Source organism: Podarcis muralis, chromosome 14 (genome assembly GCF_964188315.1).
Source record: "Podarcis muralis chromosome 14, rPodMur119.hap1.1, whole genome shotgun sequence".
In the NCBI taxonomy this organism is placed as follows: Eukaryota; Metazoa; Chordata; class Lepidosauria; order Squamata; family Lacertidae; genus Podarcis; species Podarcis muralis.
The window spans coordinates 36451575-36478855 of NC_135668.1; the positions used below are offsets into that span (position 1 = coordinate 36451575).

At 43.3% G+C, this 27281-nt stretch overlaps 2 protein-coding genes across 27 annotated transcripts in view; one reads left to right on the forward strand and one right to left on the reverse strand.

Moving 5' to 3' along the window:
• The window catches only part of UBN1 (ubinuclein 1), a 31566-nt gene extending 18115 nt beyond the window's left edge, over positions 1–13451 (reverse strand). For 2 of the 4 annotated variants that reach the window (XM_077918388.1, XM_077918386.1), the window contains exons 1-7: positions 12923–13451; positions 8355–9169; positions 6125–6211; positions 5178–5273; positions 3982–4116; positions 2701–2804; positions 1474–1912 (exon numbers count right to left, since the gene is read on the reverse strand). In XM_077918388.1, coding sequence (XP_077774514.1) covers positions 1474–1912; positions 2701–2804; positions 3982–4116; positions 5178–5273; positions 6125–6211; positions 8355–8603 — 1110 coding nt within the window. In that variant the 5' untranslated portion in view covers positions 8604–9169; positions 12923–13451. Of the gene's footprint in view, positions 1–1473; positions 1913–2700; positions 2805–3981; positions 4117–5135; positions 5274–6124; positions 6212–8354; positions 9170–12922 lie in introns of all 4 variants that reach the window. The other 2 variants (XM_077918387.1, XM_077918385.1) reach the window with 1 other exon arrangement.
• Positions 13452–13573: 122 nt separating this feature from the next.
• The window catches only part of GLYR1 (glyoxylate reductase 1 homolog), a 41701-nt gene continuing 27993 nt past the window's right edge, over positions 13574–27281 (forward strand). For 17 of the 23 annotated variants that reach the window (XM_028705221.2, XM_028705222.2, XM_028705226.2 and 14 more), the window contains exons 1-4: positions 13574–13727; positions 24157–24193; positions 25804–25883; positions 26695–26751. In XM_028705221.2, the coding sequence (XP_028561054.1) occupies positions 13672–13727; positions 24157–24193; positions 25804–25883; positions 26695–26751 (230 nt within the window). In that variant the 5' untranslated portion in view covers positions 13574–13671. Of the gene's footprint in view, positions 13728–14043; positions 14131–24156; positions 24194–25803; positions 25884–26694; positions 26752–27281 lie in introns of those variants that run through there. The other 6 variants (XM_028705228.2, XM_028705243.2, XM_028705237.2 and 3 more) reach the window with 3 other exon arrangements.

The following is a 27281-nucleotide window of genomic DNA, read 5'->3' on the forward strand; positions in this document are numbered from 1 at the left end:
AATTCCGCCTAACTAGGTTAATGCCCAAAGCTGTAGAAAGCTGCAGCAATATTAACATTGAAATGAGTCAGAATTGATTCCTCCATTGGAAATTTCCCCCTGCAGTTCTGGAAGCCAAGATTCATTTCCACAAAACGGCCAAAATCCGAGGGAGAGATTCAACATCATGCCAGCAAATGCAATGGAGGTTCCCCTTCTCCTAACCTCTACCCCCTGAGCCCCAATCTGCTCTGGAAGGTCCCCCAAAGTCTGGACATCTTCAGAAGCAGCATGGAATCTTTTTGCTTGGGTTGCCTTTTTGCCATTTGTGTTTTAACATCTGCATTTAATTGATCTAGATTTTATTGTAATGTGATACTCCAGGCTCAAACATCCTTTCAAGCAACAGGTTCTGGTTCAATGAGGAATATAATTTCAAAAAGTGCCTTTTCTGAAAAAGCCCTTTGCATTCTTGGAGGAACAATGGGAAAGGATGCAATTTTTCTAGAAAATTTTCCCATGTGCTAAATTGCTTGGAATAGGCATACTTTTTGTTCTAATTTTATGCAGATCCCGAACAACCTCCCAGTCACAAATCAATATAATAAGTACGTGCATGAGAGAGAATTTTTTTACTATCTGCTTCTTAGTCAATATGAAAAAAGTTAATTATAACTTGGAAACTGTACAATTAGATTGGTAATGTATCCATTCATTATCACGTTTTTGGGTACAGTTGGGTCTTAAGGTATTTTTCATGCAAATATGCATTTTAAGGATTTTTTTCTAAGGAAAAAAAGGTTATGAAAATCATTCCACATCTCATTACTGGAATCAGGTGCCTTAACCTTCTAAGACATGTATAGTTAATCTAGAACAGAGGTAGATATTGAAACCATAATACAAAGATTTATTCTCTCCACCTAAACCTCAAGCTGTACTCCAGAGTCCACAGGTGTAGCAGCACAACCACTTACTCCACAAGCCTATGCAATAAGTAACTCAGAATGGCACTATGTGAACACACACCTCACAACTCCCTAAGCACCCAGCTCAGTTGGGCTCTAGGACTGCCAGCTTGGCTGTTGCCACTCATTAACAACCCAACTTCTCTGAATAATGCCACCTCACATCAGACCACAGCAAGAATCTGACGGCTTTCTGTCCTCGACTGCTGTCCTGTGTGCACCGTATTTCAAACTGACTTTCCAAAAAGAACCACTTCAAAACATGGAAGCAAGCAGCAACCATAGGGGAGATCACATGCTTTGCATGCAAAAGGTCAATTTCCATCCCTGGCACCCCCAAGTAAAGGGAAAAAAAAAACCTGCCTAAAACTCTGCAAAGCCACAGCCGGGAAGTGAAGACAAGACTGGGCTAGATGGACCAGAGTTCTTGACTCTGCCTAAGGCTGCTTCCTAGTATGAAGAACTGTACCTATTGTCTACCCTGCAAGAGACATCGCTTGCCACATCCGGTATGATCTGCTGTTACCTGTGTCAGTTCCTCAATGCGCTTCTCCAGTGATCCTGGAAGTCCTTCGGGGAGGGAGAGAGGCTGCTTGATGTCCTGCTCTAGACCCATCCCAAGAGGGTCACTCCCATCTTCCATGTCATGGAAAGGGCTTTCTTCTGGAGATTCATTGAACAGCTGTTCTAGATCAAGATCAGTCAGGGAGTCCATGGCAGAGGCAGCTTGAAGGAGCTCATTATCACTGCTGTGGCCAAAGAAAGAGAGGAGCGGGTCGGGCAGGCTTTCCACTTCCCGTGGTGTTGGAGTTTCAGCCAGAGAAGGGACAATAAGCTTTGGCTCCTCGTCCCGCTTCTTCTGAGCTTCCTTTTCCTTTTGAAACTTCTTCAGCATTTCCTTGTAACTCGGGGCTCCAGAGTATTTCTTTTTCTTCTTTTCCTTGCTTGCATTCAGGGCTGTGAAACTATAAAGGAAACATGTACATATGAGAGAAGTAAGCCAGTTGAGCACCTACAACCTAACAGTGCCCTACCACTGAACTTTAATTTGATTGTTATGGTAGAATCCTAAACGTGTTATTTCGGATGCCACACTATGTTCCATGGAACTTGCAGGGAAATGCACAGAGACTTTCAGCCTGTGAGTAAATCATATAAACTCTCCAACCTTCAGCAATGCTTGAGGCAGTGCAGCTTATATAAGGTGACACATTCTGTCCTAACTGCAAATTGGTAAGAGGAAGATTTTATTGTGCTATTTTAGAGGACAGGTGAAATAAAGTTACTTGCGTGAACGTACGCGTATTTGTGGAAGTCAATAACTTAAGAGTCATTTCTTCTAGAATCATTATTCATTTTACTGCTCTATCACAAAGGAAATCATGACCAGTCACTTGACTCCTTTTCGCTGCTGGGTCATCTGAACAAGCTCTGTATCAAAATAAATTCTTGCCAACTCATTTTTAAAATCATCTATAGCATTTATTTCTGCATCATGCAAAATAATTCAAAATCCTTATCTTGCTCACCCTCACAACCTTCCTGGTTTGTTTATGACAGAGATTTGATTAACACAAATCTGGAAAACTGGTGGCAAAAAGAGGGATTTGAGCCTAATTTAGATATCACACTCCAAGGCTTAGAATTGTTTTTCTAGCGTTTCCTTTTTAAAATCCACAAAAGAAGTTCCATCTAGGAGAAAGATGATACCCGTCTATTAAAAAAAGCACTTTGATACAAATAGCTGACTTACCCAGTTTTGGGAAACTTAGATTTTTTAGATTTCTTTTCTTTCTCATAAGAATCATCTTTCTTCTTTTTCTTCATCTTCTCACCTCCTTCTTTTAATTTTCGTTTCTGGGAATTAAATAATTTTAACAATTGTCATTACGTAGCACCTAAGAAGACACTAAGTGATTTAATCGCTTGTTAGCAAGAGTGTTCATGGATGGATTTACATGCCTGAGCAGCACCTTTATGAAAAGAGAGAAAGGTGCTGCTCAGGCATCTAGTCATTCATGAACACGCTTGCTAACAAGTGATTAACTCTCCATTATGGTAAAAGGAAAAGATGAAGCATCTCTAAGGGCAAGGAAGATCTAAGGTTGTTAAGGATCGTCTCCAAGCCCAAAGAGGGCTGCAAAACACTTTCTCAGGCAGCCCCTAATACTAGAACAACAGCTTGGAGTCATGCAAAGACCAAGAGAAGATTCCTCATCTCTTTCAGCTACCAGATTCAATGAAGTCACCCACAGAATGCAATTAGTGAGTTGGATCCGGGCCCCATCTGCACTATACATTTAAAGCACGACGACTTTAAACAGCCATAGCTTCTCACAAGACATCCTATGAACTGTTAAGGGTGCTGAAAGCGATTTGGAGAACACTATTCCCATTCCAGAGCTTTAATTCCCGAAGTTCTCTGAAAAGAGGGAACTCTGGGAACTGTAGCTCTCTCAGCACCCTTAACAAACAACAATTCCCATGATACTTTGGGGGAAGCTATGACTATTTAAAGTGGTAAATTGCTTTAAATGTACATTGCAGATGGGACCCGGAGAAACACTCTGAACAAATTAATGGACGTGACTAATGTAAGTCCATTGATTTCCTCCTACCCATGAACTATAAACCACAGGTAGCACTTTCATTTCTTTTTAAAGGGAGGGAAAGCCTACTAGCTATGAGGTGACCTCAGTCACTATAACTTTCCATTAAAGGGATCACTCTGTGTTGCTTACAATATGAACTGCAAGCAGGGTAAATTATAAACCATCTACTTCCTGATTTGTCAAGAGTGCACTGAAGGTCTTTATGTCCTCTATGCTGAACAACTATTTTTATATTTTCTGCTTTGCTTGGGGTAAGTAAGTCCACACATAATTTCAGCCTTTGAGCTTCTTTCAAGTAACAAAATATTATATCCACCCACTGACCCCTTCGTCTGCAGTCACATTTTGTAAGCCAACAAAACCACACTTTATTGAAGGCTCTATTTAAAAAAGAAAGCACCCAGAGCATCTTATTCCCAGACCTTAGGTGATTTCTTCTTTTTCTCTTTGATAAAGTCATCCTCCGACTCCGAAGCCTGCCGGAACTGTAGAGTTCCAGAGTTGATGTAAAAGCCTCCATACTTGGTTGTTAGAGATGCTGGAACAAGCTCATCGTACTGGGGGCAAAGAGGAGAGATCAGTCAGCATTCTTGCAGAATCGATGGGTGTACGTGTGAAAGAACCCCAATGAAACCATGCTCACTTTTCCAGTTAATTGGCCTTGAAGTCACTTTGGACATGCAAAAACACCAGATTCTTACAGCTGCATCATTTTGTACAGAAATACATTTTGGCAACAGCTTTACTTCTCTTCCCTCATCTTTATTAACTGCCCTGACTATAATGCCTAACTTTGTGCCCTGATTTTCCCTGTTTTGTTTTGGGTGCAACAGCTCCCACTCCCAAACCCTCCCCCCCCTTCAGGCTATGTATGCTAAAATCCAGTCTTCTAGGAAGAAAAGAAAGGGGGGAAAGCTCTAAGCATGCACCCAGGTCCTAGGGTCCTCTAGAGCAGGGGCAGGAATATCTACCGATCATTGGGCAATTTGCAGTAGGTTGGGGAGGGGTTCCAAATGGCAACTGTTTAATAATGTGAATTGTTTAATTTATTTTCCCCAGCAATTGCAATATTTAAGACCCAAAGAGTCTACAGAGTAAAAGGCACGTGCAGGAGAATGAATCTGAAGATGACCCAGAAATCACAGGAAGGTAAGATGCTGCCTTACACCAAGTCATTTCACTGGCCCATCGAGGTCAGTATCATCTACACTGACTGGTAGCGCTTCTCCAGGCTTTCACAGAATCGGTTGGAAGGTACCCCAAAGGTCATCTAGTTCAACCCCCTGCAATGCAGGAATCTCAGCTAAGGCAACCCTGACAGATGGCTGTCTAAACTCTGCTTAAAAACCTCCAAGGAAGGAGAGTCCACACCCGCATTACAGGGAGACCATTCCACTGTCAAACAGCTCCTACTGTCAGACAAGAGGACGCTACCAGCCCTACCTGCAGGCAGGAAAAACAACATAGCTCTGGAACCCAGAAACACAGCCTCCAAACCAGGTCTCTGTGCAGATGTGGCCTGGATGTTCACCCTACCTGGAGCACCCACTGCTGCTAGGGCAGACAGCTTCATCACCTGCTTTATTGTTGGGAACCAGAGCCCTCCACTGCTACTCACTGCTTCAGAATTATCAATGAAAGAATCGGATTCATCGTATCCATATCCCATATCTATCAGGTCCTGGACACGATCTCTCCTGCGCTTCTTTCCACCCTGAAACAAGAAAGGCTGATGGTTACCCATAATGGCCCCAAAGAAGGCAAGCTATTATTATTATTATTAATTAAATTTATATGCTACCCTATACCCACAGGTCTCAGGGCGGTTCACAGGCTAAAATCACAACATAAAAACACAAAATACATAATCAAAATAAAAACAAGAACAACCCAATTACCCCATACAAATAACCAGAGAGCGGAAAATAGAATTTAAAACACACATACACAGTACTTGTAATAACACATATAAAAATAAGCATCCATTATGTATTGTCAAGGAGTAGATTAAAATATCAATTTAACTTTATTCCAAATAGAAACATTTTAGCCATTGCCCCCCCCCCCAATTGCAACCATTCATAGAAGCTCTTTGGTTCAATGGATCAAATACACTTCCATTGGTAAATCTGCCACCTGCAGAACCTCCTGCTGGTGTCAGGGGCAGATGTGGAAGCCTGGACCTGAATTCCCATATCCCACAGCCCAAACAAACCATCCAGAAGGTCACTAGGTAACTTTCGACTAGTCATTATCCCTTATCTCAGCCTACCCAGTAGGATTGTTGTGAAGATAAAATGGATAGGGGAGAACCATGCACACAGCCATGAGCTTTTTGAAGGAAGGGAGAGATGTAAATATTCATATTCCCTGAATACTGGTGCTGCACACATCACTTTATATGGCACCAGTCCATAGTAATTACCATAGCAGTTCTTAGTTGTATACACACTCCTAACATGAATATAAACACAAGAATCACCCTGGTGTTAAAGACAACATTTCTATGAAGAAAGCTAAAACCAAGACTTTATTCTGGTACATGGCCACAATGAAGAAACGTACATATTTCTCTTCAAGCTTCCTGGCAAGTGCCTCTGCTTTATGCCTCTCCTTTTCCTCATCATTGAAGGGATCGGCAAGGTCTTTTTTCTGTAGGGGGGAAGCAAAAAGGGAGGTGAACAACATCAGAATTGAGTCAGTTGTCACACTGTTTCACAGAGATGCCTCTTTTATCTAAGGTCCAGGAGAGAGTCTGGAATATTCAGTGGAGATTCATGCTTGTAGACGCGGTGTGTTGCAAAGGTGGGGACTTGGTTCATGCTGTAGGAGATCACATTGACAAAACCAGGAGAGCGTGCCCTTGGGCTTCCAGTCTAAAAGAATAAAAACAAAACCCAACACCCAGCATCTACACGGGAAGAAATTTGTCAAGTATGTGCCCTAAAAACCATCATTTTAAACAAACTTTTCAGTGTTGTTTAGCAGCAAGAATGTATCTGAATACCATAGAGATTTTAGTCCCAGCTCAAATATTAGCATCAGCCATCCTTGACAAAGCCTTACTATACAGTGGTGCCTCGCAAGACGAAAAGAATCCGTTCCGCGATTCTCTTCGTCTAGCGGTTTTTTCGTCTTGCGAAGCAACCCTATTAGCGGCTTAGCGGTTTAGCGGCCATTAAAGGCTTAGCGGCTTAGCTGCTAAAAGGCTATTAGCGGCTTAGAAAAGGGGGGGGGGAGCGGGGAAAAAATCGCAAGACTAGCAAGACGTTTCGTCTTGCGAAGCAAGCCCATAGGGAAATTCGTCTTGCAAAGCAACTCAAAAACGGAAAACCCTTTCATCTAGCGGGTTTTCCGTCTTGCGAGGCATTCGTCTTGCGGGGCACCACTGTATCCATATTTTGTTTCAAAATTCAAGTAAAAAGCTTATTCTTCCAGAGAAATCAACCTTCTACAAAACTTCCTTCCCTCTTTTAAACTAACTCTGCCAATTCCAGACATGTTATTAACCAATCCCACTCAAAGTGAGCTTCTTGATTCTTCCATTTTCTAGCCCACAGTATACTGTCTGCTATCAACAGAATACATAAACAATAGTTTCAATCTATTCCCCATCTCATCTTAAATTACACTGAATAAAACCAGCATTGGAGTGGGCCTCAATATAGTCCCTATTATGTCAGTGATAGCTGCACTCAGGCAAGCCCACCACATAGGCAACAAATGTGCATTCCATGCTGTATGTTCCCAGCATTTAAATTGATTTATTGAATATATCCTATTTAGTCTTGCAGGTGTCAAATACCATCTCAACAATGACTTATATTGTGGCCTTTGTACTTGATAAACTTAGTGAAGAACTATGTACCTAACTACAAATATTATTCCCTTGCTTCTCTAAAATAAGCCATCCCAGTTCTCCTTCCCATCTTATTTAATTATATTCCCATCTCATTTGATTATTTGATTTGCTTAATAATTAAATCCATCAATATCTTATAGGTTTTCTGATATCTTCCCAGTAAGATATGCCCATCCAACCTGTTTAAAAAACCTCCAAGGAAGGACATTTGAAGATGGCCACCATAACCCTTCAGTCTTCTCTTCTCCAGGCTAAACATACCTAACTCCCTCAACTGTTCCTCATAAGGCTTTGTTTCCAGACCCCTGATCATCTTGGTTGCCCTCCTCCATGCACATTCCAGCTTGTAAATATATTTCTTAAACTGTGGTGCTCAGAACTGGGCTGGGGTATTGTTTGTGGTGGAGGAGGGTTGCCATTATTGATATTAATCTTTCGTATCTCCCTTTTAGATTTTATGATTTATGTGGAAATTGTTCAGTTTGGTTGTGTACTTTTCGACGGTTTGCTTCTTCATAGCTAGTTTTGTTACATTTGCAATTTTGATTCCCCCCCCCCCCCATGTTGTAAGCCACCTTGAGCATGGTTATGGCTATGGAAATTTGGAATGCAAATAAAATGGTGGATGGATGGACACAGTCCTCCAGGTGGGGTCTGACCAAGGCAGAATACAGTGGCACTATTACTTCCCTTGATCTGGACTCTATACTTCTGTTGATGCACCCTAGAACTGTATTAATTTTTTTTGCTGCTGCATCACACTCTTTACCCATGTTAAGGCTTGAGGTCTACTAAGACCCCTAGATCTTGTTCACATGTACTGCTGTCAAGCCAGGTGTCCACCATCCTCAAGAGATCTCAACGCTTTGTTGTGGGGTTTTTGAAATGCACAACTAAAAAATGTGCGACAGGAACAATAAGATGTCCACATACTTTTTCTCCTGTGGAACTGCTTTTCCCTTTCCCTCGTGTATTCTTCAGCAGCTCTGGATAAAAGAACTCTGGACAGCGCTTGTGATCTGGCTCAAAAAGGGTGAGGGCAATGCGAACTGCTGCAGCCGCAGGTTCAGCTTCCGGGGGGTGCTCTGTTCCTGTGATGTCCTCTCGGCGAGGCTTTTTCAGTAAAGTGGTGCTCAGTGGACCAGACAGAGAGGTGAGCTGGACCCTGTGGGGTTCCGTCATGGCTAGACTTACGTTGTAGTTGCTATCATGGCATGGTTTCCAACAGTCTAGGCCAAAGTCTGGACTAGTATATACATGAGGGCATCACCAATGGAAAACACGAACACACAGATGGATGCCAAATGCAGAAATAGATATGCTAGATTCCTGCGTTTTAAGAAAAACAATGCAACAATCTCTGCTTTCATAAGAGGAGAAGAATCATCATCCCATAGCCACACCACTGCAGGTCAGCATGTGGCCCTTGAAGTTTATGCAGCACAACTCTGCTTCAAGCCAAACGTGAAGGAAAGAAAGAAAGAACTTTCTGAACAGTGCAACTTTTATGGAATCAGTTTCATTGTGACATTGGCCGGAAAGGTCAGTCTGGGCTATGTTACTCCACATCAGAGAATTTCCCACACTGGGAACTGACATAATGCAAAAAACACTGAACACATATGCTCCGGCCTTCTGCTGAATACAAATGCCGATCCGCTAGCATTCAGACCCAAACGAATCCAGATCCGTGGCATGTAGATAGTACTCTGAAACTTCTTTCCAAAGACGTATCTTCATATTTCTACCTAAAAGACAAAATCAGAAAGTTCCAGCCACAAAAAACAGAACAGGTGAACACACAATTTCTGTTCCTCCATGGACTATGTTTCAAATGAGGCCTGTCTGGCAGGTCTGGTGCTGTACTGAATAATGACTGTACCCTGTAACTCAGGTAGGGATACTCTAGCCCTCCAGATGCTGCTGAACTACAAGTGCCATCAGCCCTAGCATGTATGGCCAATGGCCAGGGCTGATAGGAGCTGTAGTTCAGCAACATCTGGAGGTCCAAATGTTCCCCACTCCTGCTGTAACTGGATGAGATCTCTGAACGTCCAAGCAAATAATTTTTCCACACAATACTCAATTACACAGTTGGATGCCATGAAATGTAGTAATTGCTACTAAACAAATGATTTCAGAAAAGCATTAAACTCATAGAGAACATGCATGCCCAAAAATATTAGCCATAACAGGCAGAAATGGAAGCTCCGTGTTCAGAAAAAGCATGCTTGTCCTTACCAGTTGGCAGAGACCAACCAATAAAAGCTTAGTCACTATTACACCCTCTCTGAGCACTCATCGGGGCACATTTGGGAACAGAGTGCTAAGCATAAACATTTGTTCTTAACCCAACAAAGCAATTCTTACTTTTTTAGGATTGGCAGTAACCAATAGACATGGTTTGGGCTCTGACAGATTGTGGATGCAAATGCTTCATGCCAATAGAAGATAATCAACAAAATTATTACACAAAGTATTAGATGATCCACTCTCTAGAGTGAAAACTGACAGACAGAAAGTCCTCTAAATACTGATGAGAGAAAAAGGCAATTGCGGCAGCTTGGATGAGGAACTGTTCCCAAATAAAATATCTACAACTGGAGATGTTGCTGCTGAATGACTGACTGTTCAATGTACAGCAGTAACATAGTACTTTGTTTCCCCATGACACAGAAAGTGAGATGCACACTGTCAGAGCTGCTCCCCGATCCCAGCTCACAGAGGATCACGCTAGCCAGCGTTCGCTTTATAAAAGTCTTTATTGAGTTACAGTTTCCATTTCCAAGCTGCTGCGTGCAACTCTACGTCTTATGGCTAGACCGGCGAAGCTCCGTCTGAATCTCCGCCCCTCGTACACCAACTTAATATCCTCGCCTTACTCCACCTTTTCCGCCTGACCGTCCTTCTCTGGGTCCCTCTGCCCCCCGTGGTCTCCTCCCTCCGGGACTCCTCTGACGCTGACCCCCCCGGACCCTCCTGTCTCCTTGCGTCGGGCTTTAGGACCTGGCTCCCTTTCCGGGCTGCTTACTGCGCCGCCTTCCTGTGCATTTGAACTTGGCGCGCGCGCCCAGCCTTCCACTTTCCGCTTGACCGTTTCTTCGCTCCCCGATGGGGGCGTGGTCACTCCTGACTCATGCCCTCCTCCCTGCTGCGAGCTGCCAGGGCTCGATCCCTGACGTCCTTCCTCTCCACTGCGCTCTGGTGGGGACGCTGGCCCCGATTTCCAACTGCTGCCCTCTGAACCCCCGCTGGTCCCTTCCTCCTGGGGTGTCCCCCTAGGCCCCCCCTTTGCTCTGGCCACTGGCGCTCCTTTCTGTGAATCTTCCGATTCACTGGAAAGACTCGGAGATCTCGGGTCGTCGTCATCACTCATCCTTTCTTCGGACTCCTCCCCCTCGCTCTCTGTTTCCTCCCTTGCCCTCGCCTCTGCTCCTGAACCCCTGACACACACAAACAACATGCTTTGGAGAATAAATTTGTGTGAGTCATGTCCTTGGGGGCACCTGCTACAAAAGTCTCTTTTTCAAATGACTCCCCCACCCGTTGCTTTGTGAGTAAACCCCAAGGAAAAATCTGTACCCGCTGCCTTGTGGGAAATCCTTGGGAGAAGAAAAGGCTAAGGAGTAAACCCTACACAAATCCGGAGTGGAGTCCCTAAGACAGTTGTCTTGTATGCCTCTTTCCAGCAACTCCTGCAGCTCAAGCTGGTGCCAAATGTATTGCTATGTTTCCCTTTGGACCACATCAGCAAGGCCAAGAGTGGGTTCTTGTTGTCTGGGTAACCCAAAACCTCCATACACACTGCCCAGGTTGGCACCCCGGAGAGATTACTTCAGTGCTGCTAACGCAGCAAAAACAATGCAGGAGGCAACAGCTACGAGTTACAAGTCTCTGCAGCCACAGCAAGCGCTGTGACTCTCCAGTGGTTTGGCTTCACCCCTGGAGACACATTCCTTTGTCTCTCAAGACAGATGGATGCTAACAACTACACTCTGTTCTGCTCTGTCTTGACAGCATCAGGTTGAGTGTCAGAACAAAACCAATCCACTTTCCTGCCAGTGCAATGGCACAATAACAGGATTAGGTCTGCGAGATCCAAGTAGCCCAGGCATTCACATATAGCATTCCTTTATTTATAGAACTTATTTCAGTTTCCAGAGAGTTAATGGAATGCATGCTTCTGGTCCCCATGGCAACAACAGGCCAATTTTTCTTTATTGTTTTCTGGCATTTAGTCACTCCCCACACGCCTCCTTTATCTAAGTGAGGTTCACTGTAGGAAAGCTAAGCTCAAAAATAAGGTAGAAAAGTTGGCACGATGTGCTGCTTAGCAAAGCCGGGAAGTCCAAAGTTTAAATCATATAAACTTAGAAGGTGGCCTTTGAACAACCCACCCTTCAAACCTCACCACAACCACCTCATAATTTGGAATATAGAGATAAAACCACTAGCTCACGTTTTATGACTAAAAGGATGATTGAAATAACACGTGTGGCATGCTCTGGACACTAAGGAAATGTAACTAATGCAAGTGCAAAGTATTTGAAACACAGAAATAGGTTAATTGCCTTGCAGGATCTGAACAAAGTCCACCTGTTTTAACATTCTCTCACACACACTGATGGATCAGATAGATACATGGCTGTTTCCTCTGGACTTGCCCCTAGTATTCAGAGGTACACTGTCTCAGTATAGGGAAGCCCCATTGTGCTGTTGTCCAAAAGACACCAGCAAGGGTACAAGATCTATCTTGACATATCTACTTAACCCCCAAAGTGGGGGAATCTGAGGCCCAACTCCCACCAGCCGCAGCAACATGGCCAATAATCCTGAGGAGTGATGGGAGTGCAGAGCCCAAGAACATCTGGAGGCGTACAAGTTCCCTCCACTGCTGGTCTGATCCAACGCTCCCAATTTCCAAAAGCAGTCAAGAAAGCTTCTCCAGGAAGCCCACAAAAGCAGAACCCTGGTCCTTTCTCCCCCACACGCCTGCACCGTTATTTACCCACAGCATCTAGCGCTGACGTAGACTGCTCCAGCACATGGAGGTTTTGTTTACAGACATCCCAGGTAGTAGCTACTGATGTAACTCACTAGGGGTTTTCCGGTGTGGCGTGTAAGAGGCTATGAAAAGATTCCCCCTTCTCCTCGTTCAGGCTTCGCGGTACCTAATTCCCCTCCCCCGCACCGATCCATGCACCCAAAATAAATGCAGAAGCACAAACGGCAATTTCCAACACTCTGAAAGGGCTGCCCACCCACGCGCACATTTCCCCTGCATTATGTATTAGGGGGAAAGAGCGGAGAAGGCCGAAGCTCATCTCCGAGTCCGGGTTAATCGGGCGGGGGGGGGGCGGGGGTTCAAAGAAAAGGTGTCGGTTATTCCCAGCCGGCGAGGTGGCGAAAGGCCCCGTTGCCCCTGGTAACGAGGGAGGCGCTTTGGAGCGCCTGGGGAGGTTTGTCCCTTCTCCCGCCCTCTACCCGAAAGCAACGCTTACCGGCGCGCCTCCATTTCTTCGACTCCAAAGTCGCCTCACGGCACCTCTCCGCCTTCCCTTCGGCTACCTCAAACCGTTGCCGAGGCCTCAGCACCTAACCCTTCTCGCAAGCGCCGCTGCCGCCGCTGCTGCAACTGCCGCCGCCGCCGGATCCAATTCCTCGCTCCCTCAAGTCACGTGCAAGGGGAGAGGGCGGAGAGAACGAAAAACAACAAGCCAGGGTTGGAGGGAAACCCCCGAGGCCCGCGTCACGTGACCCCAACGGAACGCGCTCGCGCTCTTCGCTTTTTGACAGCCAGAGCAGGAGAAGAGGGGGGCGGGGGAGAGGTCACGCGCGGAGCTCTCCCGCGTCACATGCAAAGGGCCGGCCTATCAGAGAGCGCGCTGATCTTACAGGGCATCGCTTCCCATCCATCTCTCCTCTTCCCCTCCCGTCGGTCTTTGTATTGCTGCTGCTGTTGAGGAAAGGAGGGAGGGGGCGGCGACGGAGTGCGTGCTGCGCGCGCGCCAGCCAGTGTCCCGGTAGGCTCTGCGGCAGAGTGGGGGGGAGAGAGAGAGCGAGAGAGAGAAGGAAGGAAGAGGAATAGCAGTAGGGATCGTCGTCGCTGCCAATTCTGGCTGCTGAGGGGCGGAAGGAGGGGGAGCCTGAGGAGGGGTGTGGCGGCGTCGGCTGTAGAGGAGGAGGAGGAGGAGGAGGTGGTAGCGGCGGCAGCAGCAGCAACAGCGACGGTGCCGGCCGGGTCAGGAAAATGGCTGCGGCTGCGGCGGCTGTTCCTGTGAACCTGCGGCTCGGAGACCTGGTGTGGTGAGTTGCGGGGTGGCACCGGGGCGGTTGGGGGGCGCCTCCCCTCTAGAAAGGGGTGAAACGGGAAAAGCTGAATCTTCTGGCCTGGGCCTCGTAAGCCCGCAGGCGGCCATCGCCGCCGTTTGTGGGCAGAGTCCTGCGAGGGAGAGACACCCCCCCCCCTTCTTCAGGCACAAACACGGACTCGCCTTGTGGGAGGAGGCACGGGCAAGTCAGCCCCGCGAGGACTTGGGGCGGGATGTGGGGCTCCACCTTCCTGGAGGGGAAATTTGCCACCTTTAAGGGGGTGGAGGAAGTCGTAGGGGGGCTGCTGGAGGTGGCGGCGGGCGACTCGACTCGAAGGGCGGCGCGGCCTGGGGCATGTTGCGCGTGAGAGGAGTTCACTTTTAAGAGACAGAGAAAGGTAAGCTTTGGTGTGAGCGGAGAAAACGAGTAACATTACCCGGGTGGTCGGGAGATGGGGAGGAGTTAAATCTGAAACACCACCCCATGGCTTCCATTAAATGTAGCCATATTGGGGGTCACTACAGTTTCCTAAATACGCAACTTCAATAGTTAAGAGGCTTGGGCCTCCTCTGGTTTTCTGCATTTCTAGTACTGGAAGAAACTGAGGTAAAGAGGCAAACTTGGTTGTGGGGAGGGGGGGGGAGTGCGTGCTAATATTCTCAGTAAGCTGGCAAACTTGTGAGGAAGGGATATTCCGCATCAATTGGGTTGGTCTTTTGGTAATAGAAATGGAGCCAAGGGTAAATTCCTGCCAGCACTCAGTGTGAGCCAGGAAGTCTTAGGATCAAACTTATTGAAGCCTTAAGCAAGCTACTTTTTTCCCTTTAGTTTTAGTTTTTAGACAGCATTGTGGAGAAAATGGCACAGACATATTCCGGAATGGAGCAAAGATTGTAATTAGAATTGTACGACAATTAATTAATTAAAAGTACTTTGAAAATTCAAATCAAGGTTACTGCTAAATAAATGGAGTTCTAGGTGGCTCGATGAGTGATCCTTTTAATTGGACCGACTAAATTCAGTGAGAGTTGTTCTGGAAGCTATTGTTTACTGTTGAAATCTGACTTCTTGAAATCATTGTAAATTGCAGTGAGTACTTAAAGCAGAGTTGTCACACACAAAGTTATTAATAGTGATAGTTATTTTAAATAACACGCTTAATGTACAAATGTCTTACTGTTTTATTTTACTTTTACAGCAACCCTGTGATTCAGGTTGCTGCTGTTCTTCTTTGCAGGATCTGAAGTGGAGAGGTAGTGACTTGGCCAAAGCCACCGAGTTAGTCCATAGCTGAGCTGGGATTTAAACTCAGGTTTTATATTGTAATCCTATTGATATTTACTCTGAAGTAAGTTCCACTAAGATTAGGGGAGCATACTTCCACGTAAGTGTGCACTGGGTAATGTCCTCAGAAGCTTTTGTTCTCATTTTTATTCTCATTTCGTCTTGTGGGATAGATCACCAATGCAGCCACTTTACGAATGGGAAGCATGAAAAGTGTAATGGCTTCTCTACCAAAAGGATACTTTCCTTTTTTAGACTAGTTAGTCCAATTGAGTTACTTGAAAAACCGAGGAACCTGCCCCCAGTACAACAGCTAACCAGGTTTAAATTATAATGAAGTGTAGTAGTTACTCTGCAAAAAATGCTTTCTAAATTTGGATCCTTTCTAGAATGTTATAACAACAGAATGTATGGCTTTTGTTAACGCATAGTTTAGAAGTGGGCAAATAAGTTGAGCTACATTGGAATTTGTTCAATGAGTAATACAAACCCTTTTCTCCCTGCTCCTTTGTGACTTCCCACAATCATATTATGCACTAAGAGCCACAAGGGAGCTGTTCCATAAAATTATTTGATACATCTTGACTGTCTCTTCATTATATGCCCAAAAATATATTTTACAAAAACCAGAACTTCAAATTATGTTCTTAATTAACAAGCACAAAGTGATTGTTGAAAATCCCACATAATGCAGTGAGGATACTCTGGAAATAACATTGTTAGTCTGCAAAAATGTTTGCTAGCCTTCTGGGGATTGGCGAAAAAGAGATGGAGGGTCGCACTCTTGCAGCAAACTGTTGTGTTTCTGTGCTGGGGGTGGGCACTTTCCTCATCTGATTCTCTGCCAGCCCATTCATTCACTAGCATAGAATTTTATGTACTCAGTTTTATGAATTAGTCCCTTTATGGTTTCTAGGCCGGTGCTTAAATGCAGGGTTGGTGTCATTGCTTGGTTGTGTTTGGGTTGAGGTACCAAATGGGTAATCATCTGGAATTGCCGGTGTAATGGCCACCTTTTGTAAGAGAAGGAGCCAGTAATTATATGTGACTGTGCTGGAGTTGGTGCACAAATACAGAACTGGAAGCAAGACTTAATTCTATGAAATTTTTATCTGGGCCTGTGAAGCCTGGGTTTTTTCCAGGGTAGTAGCTCAAGGCCATTGAATGCCAAGCAAGTAGTGAGTCTGCTTCTGGTAGTTAAACCCCTGTCTTCATTGAGCAGTGGTGTCTGAGCAATATGACTTATTTCAAGAGCCACTGAGCAATTTATTTTTGTGTCCTCAAGATGGGTCATAAAGCACTAGAACTACAGTACACAGATTTTGCTCCCAAGAGAACATGGTGAATGGTAAATTTTTTGGAGCAGCTATTGAGAATCTGGAAAAACTGGCAATTATTCATCTTTACATATAAGTGTGGCTTATTGGCAGATACCTCTGCCTTTCAAAGAAATCATATTCCTATGTCCGTCCCCCCCTCTAATAATGACTTCTATTAAGCATTTTCTCATTTAGTGTTTCTGTTAATTCTTCTAAATGGTGGTCTTAAACAGATTTGTTTTAACTTTGAAACAAATAGCTACCGTATTTTTCGCCCTATAGGACGCACTTTTTCCCCTCCAAAAATGAAGGGGAAATGTGTGTGCATCCTATGGGGCGAATGCAGGCTTTCGCTGAAGCCTGGAGAGCGGTTGGTGCGCACCGACCCCTCTTGCGCTTCAGGAAGCTCTCAGCAAGCCTTGGGAGCCCGGGGGAGTTCCCATTGGGCTCCCTAGGCTTGCGGATAGCAGCCTGCATCTCGAAGCCTGTATAGCGCGCCCCGGGCTTCGGTTCCCCGACCTGGTTTGGAGGCTGGTGGTGGGGGCGCGTTTCTCCCCGCCGCCAGCCCCACAAGCTTGGGGGACAGCGGGGAGGCACAGCGCCGCCATCCCGCTGTCCCCCGACCTGGTTTGGGCTTCAGGCAGATATCCACAAGCCGTGGGAGCCCGGCGGGAAGTCGCGCTGGTCTCCCAAGGCTTGTGGAGAGCTGCCTGTTCTGGGGTCGGGGGAAGCTCGGGCTTCCCCCGCCCCAGCCCCACGCCTGGGGGGGGGAAATAATTTTTTCCCCTTTATTCCCCCCCCAAAAAAAAACTAGGTGCGTCCTATGGGGCAAAAAATACGGTATATACCCAACTTGCAAGTTTGTATTAGCTTATATACCAAAGAAAACTAATTATACAATCCTGGCAATAACCATCTCGGATTTCTCTTTAGACTTGCTAACAGAGTAGCTAGAATGTGATTTATTCAGATGATGCATTTCCAGTCTGTGTTGGCTGGTGTACTCAACTTGTGAAGTCGTTAAATATGAGTTCAAGTTGGAATTTGCATGTAGCTTTGTGGATAGACTTTGATGATTATTTAGTCATGTGCTAATATAGTATGTTAGATGATCACCAAATATTGAGAAATGTGCTATAAAAAGGGATGGCAGCAGAGTGAGTGAGTGAATGCCAGCCTAACTTAATCTCATAACAACAACAACAATCAACTTGGTTGCTGCTTGTTCTATATGCCAGTGTTGATTCTTGGTCTTTTGCTTCCAGGTTTGTGTCTAGTACAGCAGCTTTCGGCCCTTCCTTAATTGCTTTGCTCTCTTATTGGCAGGAATGTTGTTTCCTAGCCCTGTGAATAGGTCCAAGATTAACATGGGGACTTGTGCAATGGCTGTTAATATCGCTAAAGTAGGGGGAATGGTTTCCTACATGTAACCCATGACAAACTTTCAAAAACTGGTGCTTGCTTGAACTTTTGGATCTACAAAGTGTAGTGCTCACTTTGTAGAACAACTTTGTTCTTCTCTAATTTCTATGAGCCAGCATGGCTAGTAGCCATAGATTATGGAAGTTGTAGTCAAGTAACCCCTAGAGGGCCACACAGTTCCTCCACTCTTGGTTTATGGACAGCAAAGCCAGTTAAAGGAGTGGTGTTAGAAGTATCAGTGAAGTAAGCATCGGCAGGGATGATAGGCATTGTAGTCCAACAGCTTCTGGAGGGCAACAGATTGGAAAAGCCTGTCCTAAGGGAAAGGGCCATTTGCGGTCTGTCTTCCACACCAGGAGAAAGGTAATTGCTTTCATTTCCCTTTGTGCTTTCTGATATAACTTCTACCTACACAAGTAGGAGAAGATGAATTTTCAGTGGCATGAAGTCAGGGTTCCACAAATGCACTTGCCAAATTGCTGTTGGCGACTGTGAATCTAATTAAAGCACACCCACAAACTCAAATCTCAGCACATGATATCTCTTCCCCTGCATTTTTTGTACACACATAAATAATAAAACATGACGTGACTAACAAAAAATGGATCACTAGGGAAGTAAAATACTAAACATTATTTTACAGTACATAATAATCAGGTGGTTTCAATAAACCAGTAAAATGAATTCTTCAATAAATCAACTTAGAAAACACAGATTAATACGGGAAAGCTAATGAATAGTACCTGCTTATCTATGCCATATTGCAAGGTATGTGTTATTTTATTTGTATATTTAATTAATTCACCCCATACCTTGTAAAATGTCTTGTTTCTTTGTCCCCTTGCCACCTTCAATTTTTGTGACAGCTTTTCCATTGTTTCCCAGACTATACTATACCAGTGATCAATATTCATTAAATTCAAGGTTTTCCAAGTTCTGGCTATTACCGTTCTAGTTGCTGTTAATAAATGTTATTAATTCCTTCCTCATTTGTCCATATTTGGAATATATAAATTAAGTAAGGCTAATGCTGGTGTTACTGGAATTGTCTGAGCTATAATCTGAGATAACCTTTTAAAAACTTTCTTCGAAAATTCTACTTTGTGGACATTCCCACCACATATGCTGGTATGTACCTATAATTTGGCATCCTCTGCAACAGAACAGAGAGCTATTGGGCTGTGTATAAGATAGGCACCTCAGTGTTAAATAACACCCATGCAGTATTTAGTGAATATTCCCTAGGATTTGCTGACATATTTATATGGTGCTTTGGTCCCTAAAAAATTCTATTTATCTTCTTCAATGTTTATATCCCAATATGATTCCCACCAGATTTTTATATTTCGTTGGGGCAAAATTGCTTCTCAATAAGTTTTGTATAAAAGGGAAAGTAATCCCTTAGTCCTCTTCCCCTACATTATGGTGGCAGGGGGGCTTGTTTTGTGCCAAGCAGGAAATACAGACCTGCCCTTCCCTCAAATCTCCCAGCACTTGTACAGAAGATTTGAGGGAAGGGACCAGCTGCTCACTTTGGGTTTGGTGTTTTCATACACTTGGAAGCATCATAACTCTTTGTATTACAGTTTGAAGGTACTGAAAAGCAGTGAGAAACTGACACATTTTCTCTCCAGAGCTGCTTTTTTTGTCGGGTGTCATGGAAAAAATGGTCATTGGTCATCTGCAAGTAACAGCTGGCTAAGACCACCAGCTAAAACTTGTAGATTCCTGTATGAGACCTCCCTATAAAAAAGACTCCATATTTTTATGCACCTATATACTGGTACCTCAGGTTAAGTGCTTAATTTGTTCTGGAGGTCCGTTCTTAACCTGAAACTGTTCTTAACCTAAAGCACCACTTTAGCTAATGGGGCCTGCTGCTGCTGCCGCACCGCCGGAGCCTGATTTCTGTTCTTATCCTGAAGCAAAGTTCTTAACCTGAAACACTATTTCTGGGTTAGCAGAGTGTGTAACCTGAAGCGCATGTAATCTGAGGTACCACTGTATACACCTTTCATATCTAACCCCGAATCTGCCTTTTTTCTTGAGGTTTTTTTAATTTTTATTAAGCTAGAATGTTGCTGACTGCCGGTTGGCTATTTTGTTGCATGTTTTATTGTTACCTATTTAATCATGTATTCATGGGTGTCATCAGGGTTGGACCAGTTTTTAATAATGAATGAAACCATAGCAAGATTTGGATTACAAGGCTTCTATCTACATATTGTATAATATTGAATTGTCTAAGAGGTGTAAGTATCTGTGTCAGTTTCACTTCTCATCAGTGATGTAGGGCTGAAATATTTTCATTTCTAAAAATTCATTGCTTTGTAAAATTCATTAGTTCATGCCAGTGTAACATTAGACAAACTGTTTTCTGCATGACAGTTTCAAAGTTGTAATTAAATGTTTTTCATGTGATCTTAGAAAAAGGAAGAGAGTACATTTTGTTTTGTAAATAGGTAAAATACAAATACAAACCAAGCATGAATTCATCAGATTCGCTGTGCAGTTAAAATCAAGGCCAAACCTAAAATCCATATAAACTTGGGGCTGCAAGTGTGTTTATATTTAGCTGAAGTCAAATATTCAAGATCAAATTATGCTCTGTTTAAAGCATCAATATTTTTCTAACTAAAAATTATCTGGAAAACCCGCATCACTGCTTCTCAAATAGTAATAAAGTATGATGTTTGTCTAATCCAGTGCATTTAGCCTATCTCAGTTGTTAACTTCGGGTTCCAAGCAGCCTTAAAGTGCACAGCTTGACCAATAGCTGCTGGTAGAATTTGAAAAATATGAGGGGCCTGATCATCTAGGCCAGTGTTTCTCAAACTTGGGTTGCCAGCTGTTGTTGGACTACAACTCCCTAGCTGGCAGGACTAGTGGTCAGGGATGATGAGACTTCTAGTCCCAACAACAGTTAAGACCCAAGTTTGAGAAACACTGGTCTAGGCTAAGAATTACGGCATTTCCCCATTCTTTAGGACTTGCTGCTTAATTTGATTCTGCCACCTAATTACTGGAAATCCTTTCCCCCCACCCAACCATGCCTATTAGTCTTTCTCCTGTGTGGACTAGCTATTTTCGCCTTGACCTACCATGGTGTTTGTAACTTGTCTTAGGATGGCCAAGTGTGCAAACTGTCACCAAAGCTCTGCAAACTGTAGCTTAGAAATATGATTGTGTGAGAGAGAGCTTAAGCTTTGGGTTGGCAGTGGATCCCCAGGTGTTTCATATTGTAAGAAACCTAAATTATTTATTTTATTATTTAGTATTTTTTTTTTTACAGTATGGACAGGATCCAGAGTTCCTGTGAGTCAAGTCAAGACACTGGATGCTCCTGCTGTAGGAAGGGAGGAAAGCGATTTCTGCCATTTACTTCTTCCCCGCCCTGAGTCCCCTGAAAAGCTGCTCCAAAAGGAACGTTGGCAACTGTATCAGAGGAACTGCAGGAGGCGGGGAGTGGAATCAGCTAATATATTTCTGCTCCCCCCCCCCAGTGCCTTTGGGGGGAGCCTCCATGGGCACTCATCCTCTTCTGCAAACACAAGGCACATTCTAGTCCCAAGCCTATATCTTTTAGCATATAATGATCTGTGCAGTCTATTATCTCTTGCAGTCTAAGCCCAAGTTACACTATTGCTTTTTCTTTCTTTTTTTGTAAACAAGCCTGTGGAGTCATGGAAACAGACTATTTTGATTGAGCTTAGCAGTATGGCTTGCCTGTGCTGGTTTAATCTAAACTGAGATAAACAGGCCGTAAGTCAAGGACTATGCATCTTGTGTGTTAAGCTATATGAATTTAAAACCAGCTTTATGATAAGTTGTTTTACATGGATTTTGTAGACAGCAAAGAAAGGCAACATAAATATAAGGAATAGCCTCAATATTGTGAATAACATTTATTGGAAACAGCATTTATGTATATTATCTAGTAGACTACAAAATAAGGACCATTATTGCAGTGTTTTGTGGTTACCTCAGGGGATTACTTAATCTCTGCATTATTATTTTTCTAGACAACCCTCCATTCCTTGGGTTAAAAATTCTCCCCAAAATTTGGTTTGTGTAAGAGTTTGAGGCAAAACCCTTCATATTCTTTGCCCAATTTGGGCCCTAGAAGGTTTGGAACCACTAAAAATCCACAAGATATTAACATGATTTGTGGAAGCATCATGGAAAAGAAGCTGAATAGACATTGCAAAGTGTGTATAACCTGTTTTTCAGATTGTACTCAAGTAAAAACATAGCACCTGGACCTCTGAGACTTGGTCTTTCAATCAACTGTACATTATACACCAACATTTTTTCCACTTGGACTATTATTAGAAATGGGATAACAATCATACAGTGAACTATTTGGCATATAATAGCTAGGGCAAAACATATCCTGCACCCCTTTATTTCTGACAAATTCCAGCATTTGAGGTACCTTACTGCTGTGTGCACTCCATTTCCCTTCCATGTAAAGTAGTTGCATGAACAATTCAGAATAAGTTACTTAAAAGTGACTGCAGCACATTCTTTCATGAGAAAATCATTAGGTTTCCATATTTAGCGGCATTAAAGAGAACCTCAATACATGAAGCTAATGAAAAATGCACATTCTTTGACCAGCCTGAAACAAACTTAGAATTTTAGGGCTATTCTCTTAAAGGCGTCCTAGTAAAAAAAGTCAGGAAATGTTGCAGATAACCTTTTCCCCCAAGGGGGGTAGGGTGGGGAATCAGACAGGTATACAGTGGTACCTCGGGTTAAGAACTTAATTCATTCTGGAGGTCCATTCTTAACCTGAAACTGTTCTTAACCTGAAGCACTACTTTAGCTAATGGGGCCTCCCACTGCTGCGCGATTTCTGTTCTCATTCTGAAGCAAAGTGCTTAACCCGAGGTACTATTTTTGGGTTAGCGTAGTCTGTAACCTGAGGTACCACTGTATTGCCTGAAATAAAATGCAGAGGTTTGGGGTTGTAGTCAACAAAGTTTTAGTCAGAGTAGATCCTTTTAAATTAATTAATGTCATTAAGTTGGGCCTATTAGTTTCAGTGAGTCTACTCAGAGTAAAATTTAGTTGAACGCTACCCTTTAAAAACCTGTTTTCTAAGTACTTTTCCCAGTTGACCTCCAGGCAGGAGTCACCAGTGTGTTGCACTTAAGATGTCATTGAACTACCAATTCCATCAGCCCCAACCACCACAGCCAAAGGTCAGAAATGTTGGGAATTAGTGTCCATTGTCCAATAACATCCAGAAGGCACAACATTGGCTTCTTATATGTTAGCTCATATTTTATTGTTTGTAGAACCTTAACTTTAAACCATTTCTGTTCTGTGACAATGGAAGATGTATAAAACCATTCACCCTACCTAAGCTAAGGGTCTAGTGATGCTGTGAGCATATGTAATCTGTTTCCCTCCACTTTCTGTGGGGAAGTGATTTAATGGTTTTAGTGATGAAAGAATATTGATGGGGCATAACATGAACACCTGTATCTCTAAGGAGTACAACATGGTGTGTGTGGAGAATTTTGTAAGCTGTAAAGTTGAAACTCACATGCCTGTCTTTTGTCATGAATACATGTCTAGATGAGACCATGTGTTCCAGGGACCTCAGTTTTCATATATAATCATGTAGATAGGTGTCAATGTTATTCCATGTATGGCAGCTCTCTTTGTGAGGAAACAGTCAGATGTGAACAGTCCTTGGATCTGGGCTCTTCAGATATTGTGGGACCCAAGAGATACTATTTTAATTTGAAAAGTGGTGCATTTAAGGAATTGCTGGCTGTTATCTGGGATTCGATGGATAATACAGTTATGAGGTTCAGCCTGGTGTGGTCCTGAGGCAATCTGTACTCATTGCAAGCTAAACATGCATGCAACCAATTTATGCAGGATAAATGAAAAGGGGGTAGTTGAAATTTAGGAAAACCAAGCATGTTTCTGGTTGCTTTATTTTTCTGGTTGCTTTATTTTTCTGGTTGCTTTATTTGTCCTACTGACATCTGCCCTTGGGAGGCTTGTCACAAGGATTGTAAATAGCCACTGACCTGAATGCCTGTGGCAAAAAAGAATTCCCTTCAGGTGAAGAAGCTGGGAAATTTGATGATTAAAAAAAGACTGATTTCGCAGGCAGTCCAGCAAATGTGTTTGGATATGTTTGTAAGTCAACTTGCTATGCTTGGGAACATGCACAAAAGAAGATACTAGTGAGATTTTGCCTCAGTTCCAGGGAAGGGAACATTTTTTAGCATCCATGGAAGAATATTGTCCTGGATTCATACTTCCCCCCTAAATTGCTCTCAGTTTTGTTTTCTAGTAGTACTGTGTAAGTGAAGAATGTTGAAGAGTTTCTGCTGTTTTTCATAGCCATTGGCTGACTTCTGGTTTTTCTATAGGGGGAAGCTGGGCCGTTATCCTCCTTGGCCAGGAAAGGTGAGTTCTAGTGTGCACTTCACTTACTTTTTGGTGTTCTCTTTATTGGGGTAACGTATTTTTATTAATGTCAAATGCAATGTGTAGATCTACATTTCCTGCAATTATCAGTTGACCCACAGCATGTTACATAAACCAAAGTGAATCTATACCAGTTTAGGTGGGTTTTGAAATCAATTGTATTCCTGGATGTAGCTACTTAACCCTTTTTCTGTCTTTCTGAAAAACTGCTTTCCCTTTCTTCATAAATAAGCCTTGACACCACCCTCAAATAAAATGTGCAATCAGATCTTATGAATGAAATAAATCCCATTTGAGTTCAGTGGGACATTCACTCAAATGACAATGAATAACAGCAAAAAGGAAAATTTGAAGGCTAAAGATTTAGTTGTAAATGTATTTTTGTTTTGTAAAAGCTCCAGATTTAGGCCTAAATAATATCCACCAGAAGTTCCATGATTATATGCTAAGAGATGCCATGCTGGGGGAAATCACACATAGTTGGCCTGGCCTGCAGTTGCTGGGGGCAGGCTCTCGGGGGCCCTGTAGAGATTAATTGGTTCAGCCGGGCCGGTGAAAAGGAGTTGCCTCAATGGCATGGTGTGCCCATGTCATCCGTACCTTACAAAGCTACTCAGTCTTGTTCTCTTGTGCTGTTACTCTAGATCTGCAGGAAAAGCATGCTCATGTACCATAATTCATTGCTTGGGTTTGATTCTCTTACAGAAATGCTGTCAGCCTGTTTTTCATTCTCTGGCCTCACAGTTCTACTGTCTATAAAAGAATGGAACATCTTAGCAAAATTTTAGTAGGAGGAGCTCAGTGTGGGTGTTTCAATATCAATTCAGTATCTGTGTCTGCTAGAAGCAAAGGCACAGTTACTGCAATTACTTTATTTCATTATTTGATATATCACCAATTAGTACAGTGTTTGATTACTTCCATTCACTCAGATAAATGATTGACAAGTGTGACAAATGTCTGGATTTATCTCCTGAAAAGCTGGTGCTTTTGTAGTATTTACCTTGCAATCAGTTTGTTACTGTAGGGATAATTACAGTCTGTCCTGATGCTGTGTTGTGTATGGTGTACTTAACTATGCAAAGCCTGTTGCAGAATTACCATCTAAACTTAGTCTATATCAGCGTAACTGGCATGATTGCGAGGCATCATGCTGTGAACAGCATAATACACAGATAGCCTCATTTGCTCGTTGATTGACATGAGTGGTGCAAGTTGTTAGGGTACATCCTAGTGACCCAGAGTCCTAAAACGTGTTACACAAGTAGTTTGACATAATTGATTTCCAGAAAAATCTCAGAATGAGATATTTTTACATATACCTGTAAAAACATGTTACTTGCATTTTTGTAATAAGCTTAGCCCAAAGTTTTAAGAGTAGCACTGCACTCAGGAATATGGGCCTTCTTTTTCTGGCGTGAATATACCTTTAGTTACAAGGTATTCTCTCCCCCCCCCCCCTAATCTTGTTTCACAACAGTCTTTACCAACACATTCAAAGATTTTGGAGCGGGTTGTGTGTGTGGAGAATGTTTGAAAAGTTCCATTTTTATTACCTCTAATTGTGGCTTCCTGTGTTTCTCTCTCAGATTGTTAACCCGCCTAAGGACCTGAAGAAGCCTCGTGGGAAGAAGTGCTTCTTTGTGAAGTTTTTTGGGACTGAAGATCAGTATGTACCCACTTCTTTTCTGCCAGGGGGATCTATTTTTAAACTTTAGAGCCTTTGTAGAAAAGCTGGCACAGTGCAATTTCATGACCAGTAAAAATAGTCTTAATTTATCAGCTAGCAGCAGAAACCTCTAGAGCCTATGTGCTGGTCAAGGCTGAAGAAGCCGATGTACCAGCTTACCTAGGCATCAGAAATGTCCATAGCTTTTTTAAGACAGTTTAACACACATCCACATTCCCTGCATTAGGAAGAATTTGACAGCATGTAGTTGGCATTGAGATTTATATCAAGGCTGGGGAACCTGTGGCCTTCCAGATGTTGGACTTCAGCTCCCATCAGCCCAGCTAGCATGGCCAGTGGTCAGGGATGGCGGGCATTCTAGTCAGGTAATACCTGGAGGGCTGCAGGTTTAATGTAAGGTTTGTTAATTTGAAAGTCAGACTTACATATTGAATATTGTTGCAGTTGATATCAGTGATGTCCAGTGAAATAGGAAGAAACTGGTTGGTGTAAAAAAACTGAAAAGCAATCTAGTTCATTCTCTCCCGGCCCCCATCAAAGGCAGGCATTTTTGACCGTCTTCTTCATTTGCAAAATTCAGACTTCTGGGTTCCATAAACAAGTGGAGCAGGAAGTAAAGAGGGATCTCTGTTGCATGTACAGAGAACCAAGGGAAGGGGTCAGGCATTTGCCTCATGGTGGATTTTGCAAACAGTTTGGTCTGCACACCCCATTGGGAACTGCGTGAACAATCCCAGGAGAACCTTCTATATTGTATCATAATCATCCATCCCTCTGTTTCTGCTTCAAGTCTTCCCGTGCTTGAGGAGCTGGAGCCCAAACTGCATCAACCACGTACAAGAGAGAGGTATTAGCAGATTCAAGATACAATAGAGGTTTGCGGGTGCTCAGTAATCTTCAGTGGAAAAAAGCAATGAAGGGGTTTGGGAAATCCTCTGAAAATCCCCATAAGAATTCAATGATTCAAAATGTTGAAGGAGGAAAAATAAAAACCTGATAACCATGTGGAAGGAGAAATGTAAAGGGGAGTGAACAAAAAGTACTCTGTGTTGCTACATTTTGTTGCTGGTTGCACTTATACAAAGTATTTCTACTGAGATATATGGACCAATCATCTGAGGTTGTAAGCACCCACATATGATAATTTCATTTAAAAACTGGGCCATTGTGTCAGTATTCAATGCATTATGCTTTAGACAACAGCATAAACTCCTCCTTTATACTTGCCTTTTCTTTTTCTGAAGCTTAAATATTTGGACTGACAGTGCCGCATGAGAGAGTGCTTATTTTCTAGCCAGGTATATGTCCTCTATTAATTGGGGCGTACCTGTCAGTGCTTCAAGGCTGTTGCTATTCCTCACCCTTAGGTAGTTCCAT